The sequence below is a fragment of the Salvelinus alpinus genome, chromosome 12 (genome assembly GCF_045679555.1).
Source record: "Salvelinus alpinus chromosome 12, SLU_Salpinus.1, whole genome shotgun sequence".
NCBI classification, from domain to species: Eukaryota; Metazoa; Chordata; class Actinopteri; order Salmoniformes; family Salmonidae; genus Salvelinus; species Salvelinus alpinus.
This window is the reverse complement of record NC_092097.1, coordinates 40,426,278-40,444,346: the sequence shown is the minus strand read 5'-3', so window position 1 is coordinate 40,444,346 and position 18,069 is coordinate 40,426,278. Positions and strand designations below refer to the sequence as shown.

Genomic DNA, 18,069 nt, shown 5'->3' with positions numbered 1-18,069 from the left:
GCCCTCCCCCGCCCCCCTTTCGGAAAAGCTGACCACGACTCCATTTTGTTGATTCCAGCCTACAAACAGAAACTCAAACAACAAGCTCCCGCGCTCAGGTCTGTTCAACGCTGGTCCGACCAATCTGAATCCACGCTTCAAGACTGCTTCGATCACGCGGATTGGAATATGTTCCGCATCGCGTCCAACAACAATATTGACGAATATGCTGATTCGGTGAGCGAGTTCATTAGGAAGTGCATTGACGATGTCGTACCCACAGCAACGATTAAAACATTCCCAAACCAGAAACCGTGGATTGACGGCAGCATTCGCGTGAAACTGAAAGCGCGAACCACTGCTTTTAACCAGGGCAAGGTGACCGGAAGCATGACCGAATACAAACAGTGTAGCTATTCTCTCCGCAAGGCAATCAAACAGGCTAAGTCCCAGTACAGAGACAAAATCGAGTCGCAATTCAACAGCTCAGACACAAGAGGTATGTGGCAGGGTCTACAGTCAATCACGGATTACAAAAAGAAAACCAGCCCCGTCGCGGACCAGGATGTCTTGCTCCCAGACAGGCTAAACAACTTTTTTGCCCGCTTTGAGGACAATACAGTGCCACTGACACGGCCCCCTACCAAAACCTGCGGGCTCTCCTTCACTGCAGCCGAGGTGAGTAAAACATTTAAACGTGTTAACCCTCGCAAGGCTGCAGGCCCAGACGGCATTCCCAGCCGCGTCCTCAGAGCATGCGCAGACCAGCTGGCTGGTGTGTTTACGGACATATTCAATCAATCCTTATCCCAGTCTGCTGTTCCCACATGCTTCAAGAGGGCCACCATTGTTCCTGTTCCCAAGAAAGCTAAGGTAACTGAGCTAAACGACTACCGCCCCGTAGCACTCACTTCCGTCATCATGAAGTGCTTTGAGAGACTAGTCAAGGACCATATCACCTCCACCCTACCGGACACCCTAGACCCACTCCAATTTGCTTACCGACCCAATAGGTCCACAGACGACGCAATCGCAACCACACTGCACACTGCCCTAACCCATCTGGACAAGAGGAATACCCATGTGAGAATGCTGTTCATCGATTACAGCTCAGCATTCAACACCATAGTACCCTCCAAACTCGTCATCAAGCTCGAGACCCTGGGTCTCGACCCCGCCCTGTGCAACTGGGTCCTGGACTTCCTGACGGGCCGCCCCCAGGTGGTGAGGGTAGGTAACAACATCTCCACCCCGCTGATCCTCAACACTGGGGCCCCACAAGGGTGCGTTCTGAGCCCTCTCCTGTACTCCCTGTTCACCCACGACTGCGTGGCCATGCACGCCTCCAACTCAATCATCAAGTTTGCGGATGACACTACAGTGGTAGGCTTGATTACCAACAACGACGAGACGGCCTACAGGGAGGAGGTGAGGGCCCTCGGAGTGTGGTGTCAGGAAAATAACCTCACACTCAACGTCAACAAAACAAAGGAGATGATTGTGGACTTCAGGAAACAGCAGAGGGAGCACCCCCCTATCCACATCGACGGGTCAGTAGTGGAGAAGGTGGAAAGTTTTAAGTTCCTCGGTGTACACATCACGGACAAACTGAATTGGTCCACCCACACAGACAGCGTTGTGAAGAAGGCGCAGCAGCGCCTCTTCAACCTCAGGAGGCTGAAGAAATTCGGCTTGTCACCAAAAGCACTCACAAACTTCTACAGATGCACAATCGAGAGCATCCTGTCGGGCTGTATCACCGCCTGGTACGGCAACTGCTCCGCCCACAACCGTAAGGCTCTCCAGAGGGTAGTGAGGTCTGCAGAACGCATCACCGGGGGCAAACTACCTGCCCTCCAGGACACCTACACCACCCGATGTCACAGGAAGGCCATAAAGATCATCAAGGACAACAACCACCCAAGCCACTGCCTGTTCACCCCGCTATCATCCAGAAGGCGAGGTCAGTACAGGTGCATCAAAGCAGGGACCGAGAGACTGAAAAACAGCTTCTATCTCAAGGCCATCAGACTGTTAAACAGCCACCACTAACATTTAGCGGCCGCTGCCAACATACTGACTCAACTCCAGCCACTTTAAAAATGGGAATTGATGGAAATTATGTAAAAATGTACCACTAGCCACTTTAAACAATGCCACTTAATATAATGTTTACATACCCTACATTACCCATCTCATATGTATATACTGTACTCTATATCATCTACTGCATCTTGCCATCTTTATGTAATACATGTACCACTAGCCACTTTAAACTATGCCACTTTATGTTTACATACCCTACAGTACTCATCTCATATGTATATACCGTACTCTATACCATCTACTGCATCTGCCATGCCGTTCTGTACCACCACTCATTCATATATCTTTATGTACATATTCTTTATCCCTTTACACTTGTGTGTGTGTGTAAGGTAGTAGTTGTGGAATTGTTAGGTTAGATTACTTGTTGGTTATTACTGCATTGTCGGAACTAGAAGCACAAGCATTTCGCTACACTCGCATTAACATCTGCTAACCATGTGTATGTGACTAATAAAATTTGATTTGATTTGATTTGAGTTGTGTGTACGTCTCCTGCAGATATTTGGTAAGATAGCGCTGATAGATGGGACACACATCAACAGGAACAACAACTTCCAGACATTCCCCCATGCTGTGCTGCTGCTCTTCAGGTGGGTGATCTGATTTATCAGTCATTCAGTCAGCTTCCATTATCTTCCATTGACTTTGCGGTCACTTTACACAGCAGACATGTATAGCAAGAGACCCTTACACTCAGTGATTACATTGACAAAACAAAAGGGCTGAAAACAAGTTGTAATCTCTCTGTCTGGCCCACTCCCCTCTCTCTCCCTCTCCCTCCAGGTGTGCGACAGGTGAGGCGTGGCAGGAAGTGATGTTGGCGTGTCTATATGGGAAGAGGTGTGACCCTAAGTCAGACTACCTGCCTGGAGAGGAGATGACCTGTGGAGCCAGCTTCGCCATCATCTACTTCATGAGCTTCTACATGCTCTGTGCCTTCCTGGTAAATGACGCACAAACATGCATACATTTACATTTACATTTACATTTAAGTCATTTAGCAGACGCTCTTATCCAGAGCGACTTACATACACACACATACATTAACAAACAAACATGCATATACACATATACACACACACACATTCGCATGCGCGCACACACACAGTCACACACATAAATATGATTCTGTTGTCCTCCACAGATCATCAACCTGTTTGTGGCGGTCATCATGGACAACTTTGACTACCTGACCCGTGATTGGTCCATCCTGGGTCCTCATCACCTGGATGAGTTTAAGAAGATCTGGGCAGAGTACGACCCAGAGGCCATGTAAGTCTGTTTTTCTGTTTCTTTTTTATAACCCCTTATAAAAATATATGATCAGTCTTTTCAATTCGTTTTTTTATACTCTCAATGTATTACTGCTGCTAGCTGTTGTTTCCCTTCCTGTCCTGCAGGGGGCGTATTAAGCACCTGGACGTGGTGACTCTGCTGCGTAGGATCCAGCCTCCTCTGGGCTTTGGAAAGTTCTGTCCCCATAGAGTGGCCTGCAAGGTGAGAAACTAAAAGGAAGGGATATGTTTATTTATTTTGTGTGTTCATCTGACTTGTCTATTAATGCAGCAAACATATTTTTTTAATGATATCTTTATTTATTCTGACTGCAGAGACTGGTGTCCATGAACATGCCACTCAACAGTGATGGAACGGTCACCTTTAATGCTACGCTGTTCGCACTGGTCAGGACCGCATTGAAGATTAAGACTGAAGGTGTGTGTGTGTGTGTCAGTCAATTGCAGAGCACTGTATTTTTACTGGTATTTGGGCCAATTGAACGTTAAGCATCTATATTCCCACCTCACTGTCGTTATCTCATTGGTCAGGTAACTTCGAGCAGGCCAATGAGGAGTTAAGGGCCATCATCAAGAAGATCTGGAAACGCACCAGTATGAAGCTGCTGGACCAGGTCATCCCACCAATCGGAGGTGAGTTTAAACATTCTATTGTAATCCTCAACTTTATGGTCCCAAAACAAGTTGCCCATTCTAATTAGCTGGCATGTTTGATTGGTGTGTGTGTGTCAGATGATGAGGTGACCGTGGGGAAGTTCTATGCCACCTTCCTGATCCAGGACTACTTCAGGAAGTTGAAGAAGAGACAGGAAGAGTATTATGGCTTCCGCCCCACCAAGAAGAACGCCTCCAACGAGATACAGGTGAGCCCACACCAACCTCACAATGGGAAACCTGTAGGGCAATAAGCCATTAAATGTGATTGGCAACTCTTCTAGTGATGTTATTGATGTTTCATGTAATAATCCTGTACACAATCTAACAACTCTTAATGTTCATCCCCTCACAATCTCATTCTTCCTCTAACCCCTCCTTTCCTCTCTGTCTCTCTAACCCTCTCTCTCTGTCTCTCCCTCCACCCCAGGCGGGTCTGAGGAGCATTGAGGAGGAGGTGGCTCCAGAGTTGCAGAGAGCCATCTCGGGAGACCTGATGAACGAGGAGGAGATGGACAGAGCCATGGAGGATGCAGCGGAGGAAGGCATCTTCAGGGTGAGAGGAGAAAGAGAGGGAAGATGGGGGAGGGGGAGACAGGGAGACAGGGAGGCTGCGGAACTAAGGAGGGAGGACAAATTCAGAGTGAGAAGACAGAATAAAACTCCTGTCTCTGAATGTTGTACCTTTCTGTGTGTTCCTGTGGTCAGCGGGCGGGCGGTCTGTTTGGGAACCATGTTGATTCCTTCACCATGGAGGAAGGAACCCATAACTCTAACGCTACACAGGTAATCATTTCAATCATTTCAGTGCTATAACTTCTAGTACGTAACCTTCTTCAGACTCAAAGTGCTTCACATAGTACTATATGGACCTTGAGTTTTTTAGTCAGGAAAATCACATAGTCAGGAAAATCTCCTGTCCCCGTGGCGGTAACTCAGCCGTCTGTCCCCGTGGCGGTAACTCAGCCGTCTGTGTCTCTGTGTAGGTGACCAGCCAGCGGCCCCTGCAAATGAGCAAGTCAGACGAGGGGGAGGTGACCAGCTCACCTGCCTACCATGCAAACGAGGACTTCTTCCCCACAATGCCTAACAAAACCAACAACAACAATGTCAACAGCAATGCCGGGGAGAGGTGAGTCTGCGTGTGCGTGCTCACGTTTGTGTTTTTGTTTTCCTTACTTAAGAGGTCAAATTACACAGTAATAAGGCAGTAATAACAATCTGACTGACTCTTTGTCCTTCTGTAGTTTTCCCTATGAGACAGATGACAGGGTGCAGGTCTATACCATCTCAACCAGCAGAAGTCCCCGAGACACCACAGACTGGCAGCTGCAGACAGTACCTGGACCCAGCCAGGACCGTGAGACTCCCAGAGAGACCCCTAGCCCCCAGCAGGCCCAGACCCAGACCCCAGACAGCACCTTCGACACACTCATACAGGAGGTGACTGGAGACACCAGGCGTATAATATATTCCATAAATACATATTTTATCAATGACATTGACGTCAGATACTTAGTCATCCCCTCTCTGTCCTCTATCTCTTCTCATGTCTTTCACCTCTACCAGGTCCTGATAAATGGGGGGTTGGAGAGCTTGGCCAGGGACCCTCGTTTTGTGTCGGTGACGAAACAGGAAATGGCCGAAGCTTTGAACTTTGACCCGGTGGACATGGAGAGTTCCGCCACTGACCTTATGAATGGTCGCAGAGGGAGGGTCGCCACACCTCCAATCAGGCCCCCTCGCAGATCACAGAGAAAGGACAACAAATTAACAAAACCCACCGATCGTGTTTAGGCCAATAGGCCTGTCCTGCAATGCAGCATGTCATTGATCTTGTTAAGGCCAATAGGCCTGTCCCTCAACGCAGCATGTCATCAATCTTGTTTAGGCCAATAGGCCTGTCCTGCAATGCAGCATGTCATCGATCTTGTTAAGGCCAATAGGCCTGTCCTGCAATGCAGCATGTCATCGATCTTGTTAAGGCCAATAGGCCTGTCCTGCAATGCAGCATGTCATGGAGTGACTTCACGTGCTGAGGCATTAAATGTCACATTCTACAAATAGAACAGTCCTTTTTGGGTGCCTTGTAATATCACCTGATTGGTTAAGCAGGCTTTATGGCACCTGTGACTTCATTGTTGTGGTGTCATTCAGACTGGATGATTTCTCTATTGGTTCATTTAAAGAGGAAATACTCTTCCTGCTAGAGAGCAGACTGTCTTTACCATGTTTATTTTGTTCACAGTACAGACTACTGTTCAGACTTATGTTGATTTCAGGCGAACATTACGTTGTCCCGACTAACATGTTCTTGAGTCTCAACTCGAGGAATTTTTGCTGGTATTAAAGGTTGGCCCTGTTTGAAAACTAGTGTCCTTCTCTGTTCCCTCCCATCCTTGAAGTAATCACTGATCCACCGATAGCTGGGTAGGTGTTGAACATGGTTGTGTCAGTGACTGGCTGACGGAGGAAGGGAAGGGTGTGTTTTCTAAGTATTCTTGGAGGGTCAGGATGTTACTTTTCAGGGGCATTCTTTGAGTTCTGTCATGATGACAAGGCAAGACATGGCTGGACCAGGATGTTTCTGGGCTGGATCATGTCTACACTGTCCATATAAGGACAATCTCTGTAGGCTATATGGAGAAAGCTAACGTGCATGTTCAAGATACACAGATTCTGCCCAGGTCTCCACACATCAACATATCTTCACAATACATAGATATTTCTTTGGCTTTAAATATCCCATATCTGAAACATGTACACCATCTCTAGTATACAGGATGAATGCCCCTGTAGTGTAACATGAGAACATATTTCTGGTGTAGTGTAGCCACTAGCTGGCCATGCTACAGTAGAATGCCACAAAGTGTAGATAAGAGGATGTGGTTAAAGATGAATGGTAAGTTTAGGTACAGTGGTTGGAATCGTATATTTGTGATTAGAAAGCAGTGTGTAAGGGTCAGATATGGACAAACTATGGTCTAGAATACCAGGGGTGAAAGGTCATCTCTGATGATGCCATTTTGTCTATTATTCTATTTTCAACAATATCGTTCATTTTCATGTAAGCCTTTTGGTTGAAACCTACAGCATCTTTTTGTGAAAATGTCCTTTCTGATTATTCATAATTTTTTCAGTCTAAAAGAGATTAGGTTGTATTTTGAGAGACAGTGGCATGTCACTGTTATTTGGTTTAATAAAGGCTAAATAAAATAGCTGTAATGTGATGAAGGCCAAATAGAAGGCAAAGTAAAAACGTGAATCCCAAAAGGTTTTGAATAATAAAATCAGTTGTTCCCATTGAGCTTTTTAACAGAGGTGTTTTGCATTCATCTAGAGTATGTACTACTGCCATTAACTTTTTATCAGACATTTTGTCATGGTCATTTTGATAACGTTATTTGAGACATTTTATTGCTTTCTCTCTGTTTCTGAGATCTGTTTCAATATTGTTCTCTAAAGTTTAAACTATATCATGCCAATAAAAAATATTTTATAAAGTGAGAATACTTACATTTTCCCAGTCAAATTATTGGAGATTTTTATGGTTGGGTCACGTGAGCGGGAGGTAGCCTAGGGTTTAGACTAGAGCGTTGGGCCTTAACCGAACGGTCGCTAGAAGACAAGGTGAAAAATCTGTTGACGTGTCCCTGAGCAAGGCGGGTCCATCGTTCTGGTTGTGACAGACCGGGTATAGAGAACAGCGGTCAACACTAGACATTCTTGTGAGTCTGGTGGTTAGTCATTGTCTCTTCTCCGCCGAGTATAGCTTATGTTTTGGTAATATAATATGTCTGCAACTGTATCTGAATGTTTATATGGTATTTTATAATACCGCTCTGTATTTCGGTTATTATGTATGCAGACTGTGATGCGGCCACTTAAGCTCCAGACATTTAACATTTTATTTATTTATTTAACTAGGCAAGTCAGTTAAGAACAAATTCTTATTTACAATGACGGACTACACCAGTCAAACCCGGACGACGCTGGGCCAATTGTGCGCCGCCCTACGGGACTCCCGTAGGGCGGGACAAAAGCTTGGATTTCTTTCGCTGTAAATATAGCCGGCTCTCTGATCTACGGATACCGAATACGGGTTCACTTTGCTAAACAACCGCTGAATTGCAGGGCGCCAAATTCAAATATATTCCTAAAAATATTTATAATCATGCAATCACAAGTGAAATTTACCAAAACACAGCTTAGCTTGTTGTTAATCCACCTATGGTGTCAGATTTTGAAAATATATTTTACAGCGAAAGAAATCCAAGCTTTTGTGAGTGTAGCTTTCAATGCTATAACAGCTTAGCCTTATATTAGCTTGGTTAGCTTGATCACAAAAGTAAGAAAAGCAATAAAATTAATCGCTTACCTTTGATAATCTTCGGGTGTTTCCACTCACGAGACTCCCAGTTACACAACAAATGTTATTTTTGTTCGATAAACATTACTTTTATCACAAAAAAACCCTGATAAAAGTGTTCCGTTCGACAAATCCCAAAAAGTATCTGAAATGGTCGTAGAAACATTTAAAAAGTTTTTTTATAATCAAACCTCAGGTTGTCTTTAACAAACATAATCGATAATATTTCAACCGGAGCATAACCTATTCATTAAGAAAGAAAAGGAAAATGGTGAGCTCCTCCCGTGCGCGCAGGAAATATTCAGAGGACACCTGACCTCTTTTGGAACATCTCGCTCATTTTTCAAAATAAAAGCCTGAAACTATGTCTAAAGCCTGGTCACAGCCTGAGGAAGCCATTGGGAAAATAATCTGGTTGATACCCCTTTAAATGGAGGTTAGACAGGCCAGGAAACAAAGATAAAAAAAATAAAAAAATCACTTCCGGGTTACTTTTTTCTCAGGATTTCGCTTGTAGAATTAGTATTATTTTTCTCACAGACAATATTTTGACAGTTTTGGAAACATTGGAGTGTTTTCTATCCTGATCTGTAAATTATATGCATATTCTACGATCTGGGCCAGAGAAAATGTCCGTTTACGTTGGGTACGTTATTTTAAAAAAAATAAGAAATTCTGACCTCTTGCGCTAAGAGGTTATTTACAATGACGGACTACACCAGTCAAACCCGGACGACGCTGGGCCAATTGTGCGCCGCCCTATGGGACTCCCAATCACGGCTGGCTGTGACATGGACCAGCGAAATTCGTGGCTCTTTAACCTGGTCTCGGAGCATTTCGTATTATTCTTTACGTAAATCCGGTGCTATGTTACATTTGGTATGGTACGTGTTATTTGTGGATGTCCATCATCATCGTTCTGACTTATGTAACCATACCAACGTAACATATCATACTCATTTGTGTGTCCCGTATTGACATGTACTATGTTACGTGTAGTCTATGAGACCAGGCTACAACGTCAAGTTGCTATCTCAAGTCAGCAGGGATGGCTACAGATAAAAGCGTCGACATCCTGGACGCAAACTGAAATGAATACAACAGTCATTGCCGTTGTTCAACTGGACCCCAACCCCATATATCTTAGGCTACCAGTTCTGTTACATTGCACCGTTCAATATTATCAGCTCTACTGAAAAGTGTTATCATTTGCATCCCGTCAAACAATGTGTTATCATTGTGTTACATAGAACCTGCCTATCTGTCTTCCACCTGTACTGTGGAATGCTGTGCACAACATTATAGGTTATTGTTACAAATCCTTCACTGCTTTTTATATGTAATATATAAAATAATAAATAGTCCTACGAAGCATGTAACAAATGCATTTGATTTGATTCTAGCTACACATGTCTATGATGATTTAGTCTTAAAATAAATTAACAGTAGCCAGTTAAAGTGTCATTAATACACAGGTTATTCTACTGGTAGTTCCTCTGGTATGATGCCTGATGAGTTATGAGAGGAACAATTATATTCATTCTAACAGTGACATACTTACTTACGGGTCCTTTTCCACCAATACAGAGTTAAAGATAAAGACACAAAATAAAACATTGAAAAAGTGGCACAAGGAATAAATACACAGTGAGTAACGAATAACAATAATGGGTAAAAATAACATGGCTACATACAAGGAGTAGCAGTACTGAGTCGACTTGCCGGGGAACGAGGTAATTACTTGACAGTCTATTACACCGGTTATTCCATTATTCCTAGTAAAGCTGGAGTAATGCCTAGGCCTACTCTCTGCCGTGTCGCCGTCCTCTCACATTTACTTCTGCCCGGTCTTGCAACACGTGATGAGGACTTCACCAAATCTGTATTGCTTAATTTCTGTGTTACTTTTTGGATGTCTCTTGTCTCAGCTGAGTACAAGTTTAAGTGCATGAGGGATGTCACTGCCCTATTAGTCAGGAGATGAATGGCAGGTTTGTTAGCAGCAGAACAATCTTCACTGTCAGAGACCCAACCAGATATGTAAGACAGAGAGCATTGTGGGTTGACTTCATCACGCTGCCTACAGCTATTCCCAGTGTTCCCATCTCCCTCCTGCCGCTGTCAATCTGATTCCCCGTCCAGATAACTGCCAGACCTGGTGCGGCAGAGCAGGAGCTGGCATGGTACTGAGCTGCGCTGGTGATGGAGGTCCAGGTGAATCTACTGCAGTAATCTCCTCCTCCTCTCAAGGTTTAGTTAGGAGGCTGATGGTAGCAGATGGGACCAGGGCACCAGGCTAAAAAGCTCACTGTCTCTGTGGGACGGCCGGCCCGGTTTGACGGCCTGTAGGTTACTGGTTGTCTTGCCCCACTGTTGTCTTACCATAAATTAGTTCTACAGTACAGTCGGGCAGGCCCTCATTCTCACACTCTTGTTTTCATCTAGCCCTGATATGGCTGTAGCCTCTATTTATTATGGTGTTGGAGTAATGGAGACTACAGCCATATCAGGGCTAGTGTCCCCACTGCCTTGTGGTTTTGGCCACATTGGATAAGTACACTATATATACAAAAGTATGTGGACATCACTCCAAATTAGTGTATTCGGCTATTTCAGCCACACCCATTGTTTACAGGTGTATAAAATTGAGCATACAGTCATGCAATCTCCACAGACAAATATTTGCAGTAGAATGGCCATACTGAAGAGCTCAGAGCTCACCTTTCCAACAAGTCAATTTGTCAAATTTCTGCCCTGCTAGAGCTGCCCCGGTCAACTGCAAGTGCTTTTATTGTGAAGTGGAAACATCTAGGAGCAACAACGGCTAAGCCACAAAGTGGTTGGCCAAACAAGCTCACAGAACTGGACCAACGAATGCTGAAGCGCGTAGGGCGTAAAAATCGTTTGTCCTCGGTTGCAACACTCACTACCGAGTTCCAAACTGCCTCTGGGAGCAACGTCAGCACAATTCGGGAGCTTAATGAAATGGTTTTCCAGGGCCTCCTGGGTGGCGCAGTGGTCTAAGGCACTGCATTGCAGTGCTAGCTGTGCCACCAGAGACTCTGGGTTCGAGCCCAGGCTCTGTCGCAGCCGGCTGCGACCGGGAGGTCCATGGGGTGACGCACAATTGGCCTAGCCTCGACCGGGTTAGGGAGGGGTTGGCCGTGCACTAGCGACTCCTGTGGCGGGCTGGGCGCAGTGCACGCTGACCAGGTCGCTAGGTGTACGGTGTTTCCTCCAACACATTGGTGCGGCTGGCTTCCGGGTTGGATGCGCGCTGTGTTAAGAAGCAGTGCGGCTTGGTTGGGTTGTGTTTAGGAGGACGCATGGCTCTCGAACTTCGTCTCTCCCGAGCCTGTACGGGAGTTGTAGCGATGAGACAAGACAGTAACTACTAACAATTGGATACCACAAAATTGGGGAGAAAAAGGGGGTTGAAAAATAAATGGGTTTCCATGGCCGAGCAGCTGGACACAACCCTAAGATCACCATGCCAAGTGTCGGCTGGAGTTGTGTATTGGACACCATTGGAGTTATTCACATTTTATTTTACCTTTATTTAACTAGTCAGTTAAGAACAAAGTCTTATTTTCAATGACTGGTCCCGGTGATGATGTCCAGTGCTCAAGAGGGGAAGAGGGAGTGTCAAATAGTGGTTCTCACAGATGATGACATAGTGGATTGGGAGCGTGACAACCCTCAACCCAGGAGTACTCCCAGAGTAGGTGCCATAGTAGCCCCTCTCAGAGTAATTAGAATGAATAATAAATGACTGATAAAATGGATCATTTAAATGTATATATTTTGGACAGTGCTGTTCATCAAATGTTTATACTATATATTCTTGAGGATCTAGCAAACCAACCTCATTTTGGAGTGAGCACGTTGTTTGATATTATTTCCTGTTTGATATTATTTCCTGTTTGCTCTTCAATGTGCCCAGTTCTGTACAGCACCAAGCTCTACTGCTTCTTCAAGTACTTGACAACAGAAACGTGGCCAAAGCCCTGCTGAAGGAGAGAGGACTGAAGAACATATGCATCGGCATCTAGGGTGAGTCACTTCCCATGTCCCAAATCAACCCCTTGGCCCTTAGCCGCTTCTCCTAGCCTTTTCCCCCTTGGTGTTTATCCTAAGGAAACAACCAGGTAAAGCAATGCAAGAGTTCCAATGCTATAGGCTACATAGAATCGGAACACTTTCTTACATCTATCCAGTATCCCTCAGATCTACAAACCCTACAGAGATACTGAACATTATGTGTGTGTGTGGTCCTGCTGTATCCCAAGGTACCACACCTGTAAGGAGAAGGTGAAATGGCGCCCGGTCGGGAGGTAATCTATAAATACATGCAGCGACCTTTCATCCATCTGTCCTGGGAGAAGGAGGAAGGAAAGAGTCAAATCAAATCAAATGTATTTATATAGCCCTTCGTACATCAGCTGATATCTCACAGTGCTGCACAGAAACCCAGCCTAAAACCCCAAACAGCAAGCAATGCAGGTGTAGAAGCACGGTGGCTAGGAAAAACTCCCTAGAAAGGCCAAAACCTAGGAAGAAACCTAGAGAGGAACCAGGCTATGAGGGGTGGCCAATCCTCTTCTGGCTGTGCCGGGTGGAGATTATAACAGAACATGACCAAGATGTTCAAATGTTCATAAATGACGAGCATGGTCAAATAATAATAATCACAGTAGTTGTCGAGGGTGTAACAGGTCAGCACCTCAGGAGTAAATGTCAGTTGGCTTTTCATAGCCGATCATTGAGAGTATCTCTACTGCTCCTGCTGTCTCTAGAGAGTTGAAAACAGCAGATCTGGGACAGGTAGCACATCTGGTGAACAGGTTAGGGTTCCATAGCCGCAGGCAGAACAGTTGAAACTGGAGCAGCAGCACGGCCAGGTGGACTGGGGACAGCAAGGAGTCATCATGCCAGGTAGCCCTGAGGCATGGTCCTAGGGCTCAGGTCCTCCGAAAGAGAGAAAGAAAGAAAGAGAGAATTAGTGAGAGCATACTTAAATTCACACAGGACAACGGATAAGACAGGTGAAATACTCCAGAAATAACAGACTGACCCTAGCCCGCCGACACAAACTACTGCAGCATAAATACTGGAGGGGTCAGGAGACACTGTGGCCCCATCCGATGATACCCCCGGACAGGGCCAAACAGGCAGGATATAACCTCACCCACTTTGCCAAAGCACAGCCCCCACACCACTAGAGGGATACCTTCAACCACCAACTTACCATCCTGAGACAAGGCCGAGTATAGCCCACAAAGGGGGGGCGCCAACCCAGACAGAAAGACCACGTCAGTGACTCAATCCTCTCAAGTGACGCACCCCTCCAAGGAACGGCATGGAAGAGCACCAGTAAGCCAGTGACTCAGCCCCTGTAATAGGGTTAGAGGCAGAGAATCCCAGTGGAGAGAGGTGAACCGGCCAGGCAGAGACAGCAAGGGCGGTTCGTTGCTCCAGTGCCTTTCCGTTCACCTTCACACTCCTGGGCCAGACTACACTCAATCATAGGACCTACTGAAGAGATGAGTCTGCGTCTCTCACATGGGTAGGCAGACCATTCCATAAAAATGGAGCTCTATAGGAGAAAGCCCTGCCTCCAGCTGTTTGCTTAGAAATTCTAGGCACAATTAGGAGGCCTGCGTCTTGTGACCGTAGCGTACGTGTAGGTATGTACGGCAGGACCAAATTGGAACGATAGGTAGGAGCAAGCCCATGTAATGCTTTGTAGGTTAGCAGTAAAACCTTGAAATCAACCCTTGCCTTAACAGGAAGCCAGTGTAGGGAGGCTAGCACTGGAGTAATATGCTAAACATTTTTGGTTCTAGTCAGGATTCTAGCAGCCGTATTTAGCACTAACTGAAGTTTATTTTGTGCTTTATCCGAGTAGCCGGAAAGTAGAGCATTGCAGTAGTCTAACCTAGAAATTACAAAAGCATGGATACATATTTCTGCATCATTTTGACAGAAAATTTCATGATTTTTGCAATGTTACGTGGATGGAAAAAAGCGGTCCTTGAAACAGTCTTGATATGTTCGTCAAAAGAGAGATCAGGGTCCAGAGTAACGTTGAGGTCCTTCACAGTTTAATTTGAGACGACTGTACAACCATCAAGATGAATTGTCAGATTCAACAGAAGATCTCTTTGTTTCTTGGGACCTAGAACAAGCGTCTCTGTTTTGTCCGAGTTTAAAAGTAGAAAGTTTGCAGCCATCCACTTCCTTATGTCTGAAACACAGGCTTCCATCGAGGGCAATTTTGGGGCTTCACCATGTTTCATCAAAATGTACAGCTGTGTGTCATCCGCATAGCAGTGAAAGTTAACATTATGTTTTCGAATGACATCCCCAAGAGGTAAAATATATAGTGAAAACAATAGTGGTCCTAAAACGGAACCTTGAGGAACACCGAAATTTACAGTTGATTTGTCAGACCATCCACAGAGACAAACTGATATCTTTCCGACAGATAAGATCTAAACCAGGCCAGAGCTTGTCTGTGTAGACCAATTTGGGTTTCCAATATCTCCAAAAGAATGTGGTGATCGATGGTGTCAAAAGCAGCACTAAGGTCTAGGAGCACGAGGACAGATGCAGAGCCTTGGTCTGGCGCCATTAAAAGGTCATTTACCACCTTCACAAGTGCAGTCTCAGTGCTATGATGGGGTCTAAAACCAGACTGAAGCATTTTGTATACATTGTTTGTCTTCAGGAAGGCAGTGAGTTGCTGCACAACAGCTTTTTCTAAAAACTTTGAGAGGAATGGGAGCTTCGATATAGGCCGATAGTTTTTTATATTTTCTGGGTCAAGGTTTGGCTTTTTCAAAAGAGGCTTTATTACTGCCACTTTTAGTGAGTTTGGTACACATCCTGTGGATAGAGAGACGTTTATTATGTTCAACATAGGAGGGCCAAGACGGTCTTCCAGTGTTTCCCCAACATCATCGCCTCTCTGGGGGAGCCACCACAACCCGCAACCACACCCACCCCGCAGGTCAACGAGCTGGATAGGCTGATCAACACTGATCCCCACCCTCCAATGACAGTTGAGGAGAGCATAGAAGTTGTCCTTGTATAGGTTCATTTATTTCCCATATTGGTTAAGGTCAGGGTTTGGCAAGGTTGAGCTGATCCTAGATCTGTGTTTTGGGGCGACATCTACCCATGTTTCTTATCTGTTAGCCTGTCTCCCACTCAGGATATGTACATTTACAGACACACTCAAACAAACCTCAATGACTGTACAGTCCAAACCCATATACACATACCGAGACAGAGGTCTTAATTTGGTCACTGAATGAAATACATTCACTGGAAATCCACACTAATGCACAGTTGTATGAACAGTTTTGTACTTTTAATGTAGCTTAATTTTGGCCAGGTAATAGCCTAACCACCGATCAAGCAACATTACATCGGCGGAAAAGTGTGTATGTTCAAATCCTGTTGCTGCAGGATAATTTTGCTGCAACAATACCGCTCAAATTAAGATCCTACATCTGTACATGTACTCCCACATATAAACACAGATTTGGACAAGGAGGATGTTTACAGCAGATAACCAGACCTACTAGTGTGTATCTGTTCAGTTGTCTTATTAATACTTTACCCACCACCACCCCCATGTGTTATATTCAGTTTGTGTGTGTGTGTGTGTGTGTGTGTGTGTGTGTGTGTGTGTGTGTGCTGTTTTCTTTCCTTTTATGGCTGATTACATTTTATACAATGGAAATTGTTTATATGAAGGTTGCCATTCAGTATTATTGTTTAAGGTTATGTACATAGTTTTTCTTCAAATAATTTGTTCCAAGAATTTCACAGCTGCAGAGGAAATTTGAATAAATATATTGACGACTGAACTAACTTTATGATTTTGTGTTTTGCCTAATAGAACCTAATATTGACATCTCATATAAGGGATGGCTGTCCTGACAAAGACATACAGTACAGTATGCCACAGACAGTATGCCACAGACAGTATGCCACAGAGTTGTAAGAAACTTTTATTAAATGATGAAATCATTTTAGCATTTAAAGCTTTTTTCTTTGCAGAGAAATGTGGTTGAGCTGAAAACATTCAAAACACACAGAAGTATTCAATAAGACACACATCTATGCTTAGTATACTGTATGTGTCATCCAGCAGAGAGAAATGATTGTGGTTTATACATGTAGTCATTTGCATATGGATATTTGTTCTTGTTCAAAAGGAACAGCTGGTGTGAAGCATAATATAACATCTGTTAAACACATCAGCAGACATAATGGAAAGTATTGTACCGCCTGTTTGTCATGTGTACCTTTTCAAACAGCACTACATTAGTAAGGCTGTGTTTACAAAGGCAGCCCAATCGGTATCTTTATTCCACTTATTGGTCTTTAGACCAATCACATCAGATTCTTTTCACATCAAATCAATTTCAGAGCTGATCTAATTGGTCAAAAGACCAATTAGTGAAAAAAATACCAGAATTGCGCTGCCTGTGTAAACACAGCCTGTGTGTCTATCATTCTAAGCAGCTGCTCAGGGCTTACTTCTCCAGCAACAAAAACACCATAAAGCACACGAGTGAAAACTAGAATGAGTGGAAAACTACACTTCAACGTCATTCAGTCGTCCATCTGGAAAGAAAAATTATTCTAGCAACACTTTACAAAGGTATTATTTCTGGGTAACTATATGGCAATTACCTTTTGTAATTACCTTTAAGTATAAGAAGTTACATAGCACTTAGCATTGTATTCTCTTGAAAATTCTAAGACTTAGAACAAATGGTTAGTGTTCCATAGCTGTACTACATCCAGATGGCATAGTAACTAGATGATTTACTAGTTACTCTAGTAATGTCTCCTGTAGTTACTCCAGTAAAGTGAGACCAAGTTTACACACACACACACACACACACACACACACACACACACACACACACACACACACACACACACACACACACACACACACACACACACACACACACACACACACACACACACACACACACACACACACACACACACCTGAAAGTGCTATAAAACACATATGTGAAAGTTGAAATTCCATATTTAGGGAAGTTTTAAAAATGTACACGAAATTCCTGAATAACCAGCGTTATTCATAAAGCAGTGGTACCTCTGGGAGTTCAAAATACTACATGGAAAAAAACTGAAGACTAAAATAAGAATCCTTTCTTTAAATACCAGCTTTAGAAAGACAAGCTGTAAAAAAAATCAAGTAAGTAAGTTGTGAGAGTGACTTCCAGATCTTTCCATCATGCATAGAAACAACTTGACATTAAAAAGGGGGGGATTCAAATGTTAAACTAATGTACAGCTCCTGTAGTTCTTTGGGTAAGGCACAGAAATAGACATGTTAACTTGTTTCAAGGCAGTGTCATTCAGACAGCTCAACATACACACACACAAGCAGCATTAGTTATATCCCTGAAAACTAATACTATTTCAATCCAACAGCATTAAGAATCAAACGTATTGAAAATGTCTGTATTATACAAAATTAGAGAAGATAGATAACTGGGCACAACAAAGGCAGTAAAGGAGAAGTGGTTCTTGCTTATATTTCTAGAGGAGTAGCAAGACCACGATGGAATTTTCTGTCCTTTGTTGAAAATTCTCACTCACTAACTG

At 44.2% G+C, this 18,069-nt stretch overlaps 1 protein-coding gene across 2 annotated transcripts in view; it reads left to right on the top strand.

Moving 5' to 3' along the window:
- The window catches only part of LOC139536088 (dihydropyridine-sensitive L-type skeletal muscle calcium channel subunit alpha-1-like), a 49,985-nt gene extending 42,436 nt beyond the window's left edge, over positions 1-7,549 (top strand). Inside the window, exons 31-42 of one of the 2 annotated variants that reach the window (XM_071336234.1) lie at positions 2,587-2,678; positions 2,872-3,031; positions 3,233-3,360; positions 3,489-3,585; positions 3,699-3,801; positions 3,915-4,016; positions 4,116-4,246; positions 4,468-4,593; positions 4,746-4,823; positions 5,024-5,169; positions 5,285-5,480; positions 5,607-7,549. In XM_071336234.1, coding sequence (XP_071192335.1) covers positions 2,587-2,678; positions 2,872-3,031; positions 3,233-3,360; positions 3,489-3,585; positions 3,699-3,801; positions 3,915-4,016; positions 4,116-4,246; positions 4,468-4,593; positions 4,746-4,823; positions 5,024-5,169; positions 5,285-5,480; positions 5,607-5,834 — 1,587 coding nt within the window. In that variant the 3' untranslated portion in view covers positions 5,835-7,549. Of the gene's footprint in view, positions 1-2,586; positions 2,679-2,871; positions 3,032-3,232; positions 3,361-3,488; positions 3,586-3,698; positions 3,802-3,914; positions 4,017-4,115; positions 4,247-4,467; positions 4,594-4,745; positions 4,824-5,003; positions 5,170-5,284; positions 5,481-5,606 lie in introns of those variants that run through there. The other variant, XM_071336235.1, reaches the window with a different exon arrangement.
- The last annotated feature ends 10,520 nt before the right edge of the window (positions 7,550-18,069 follow it).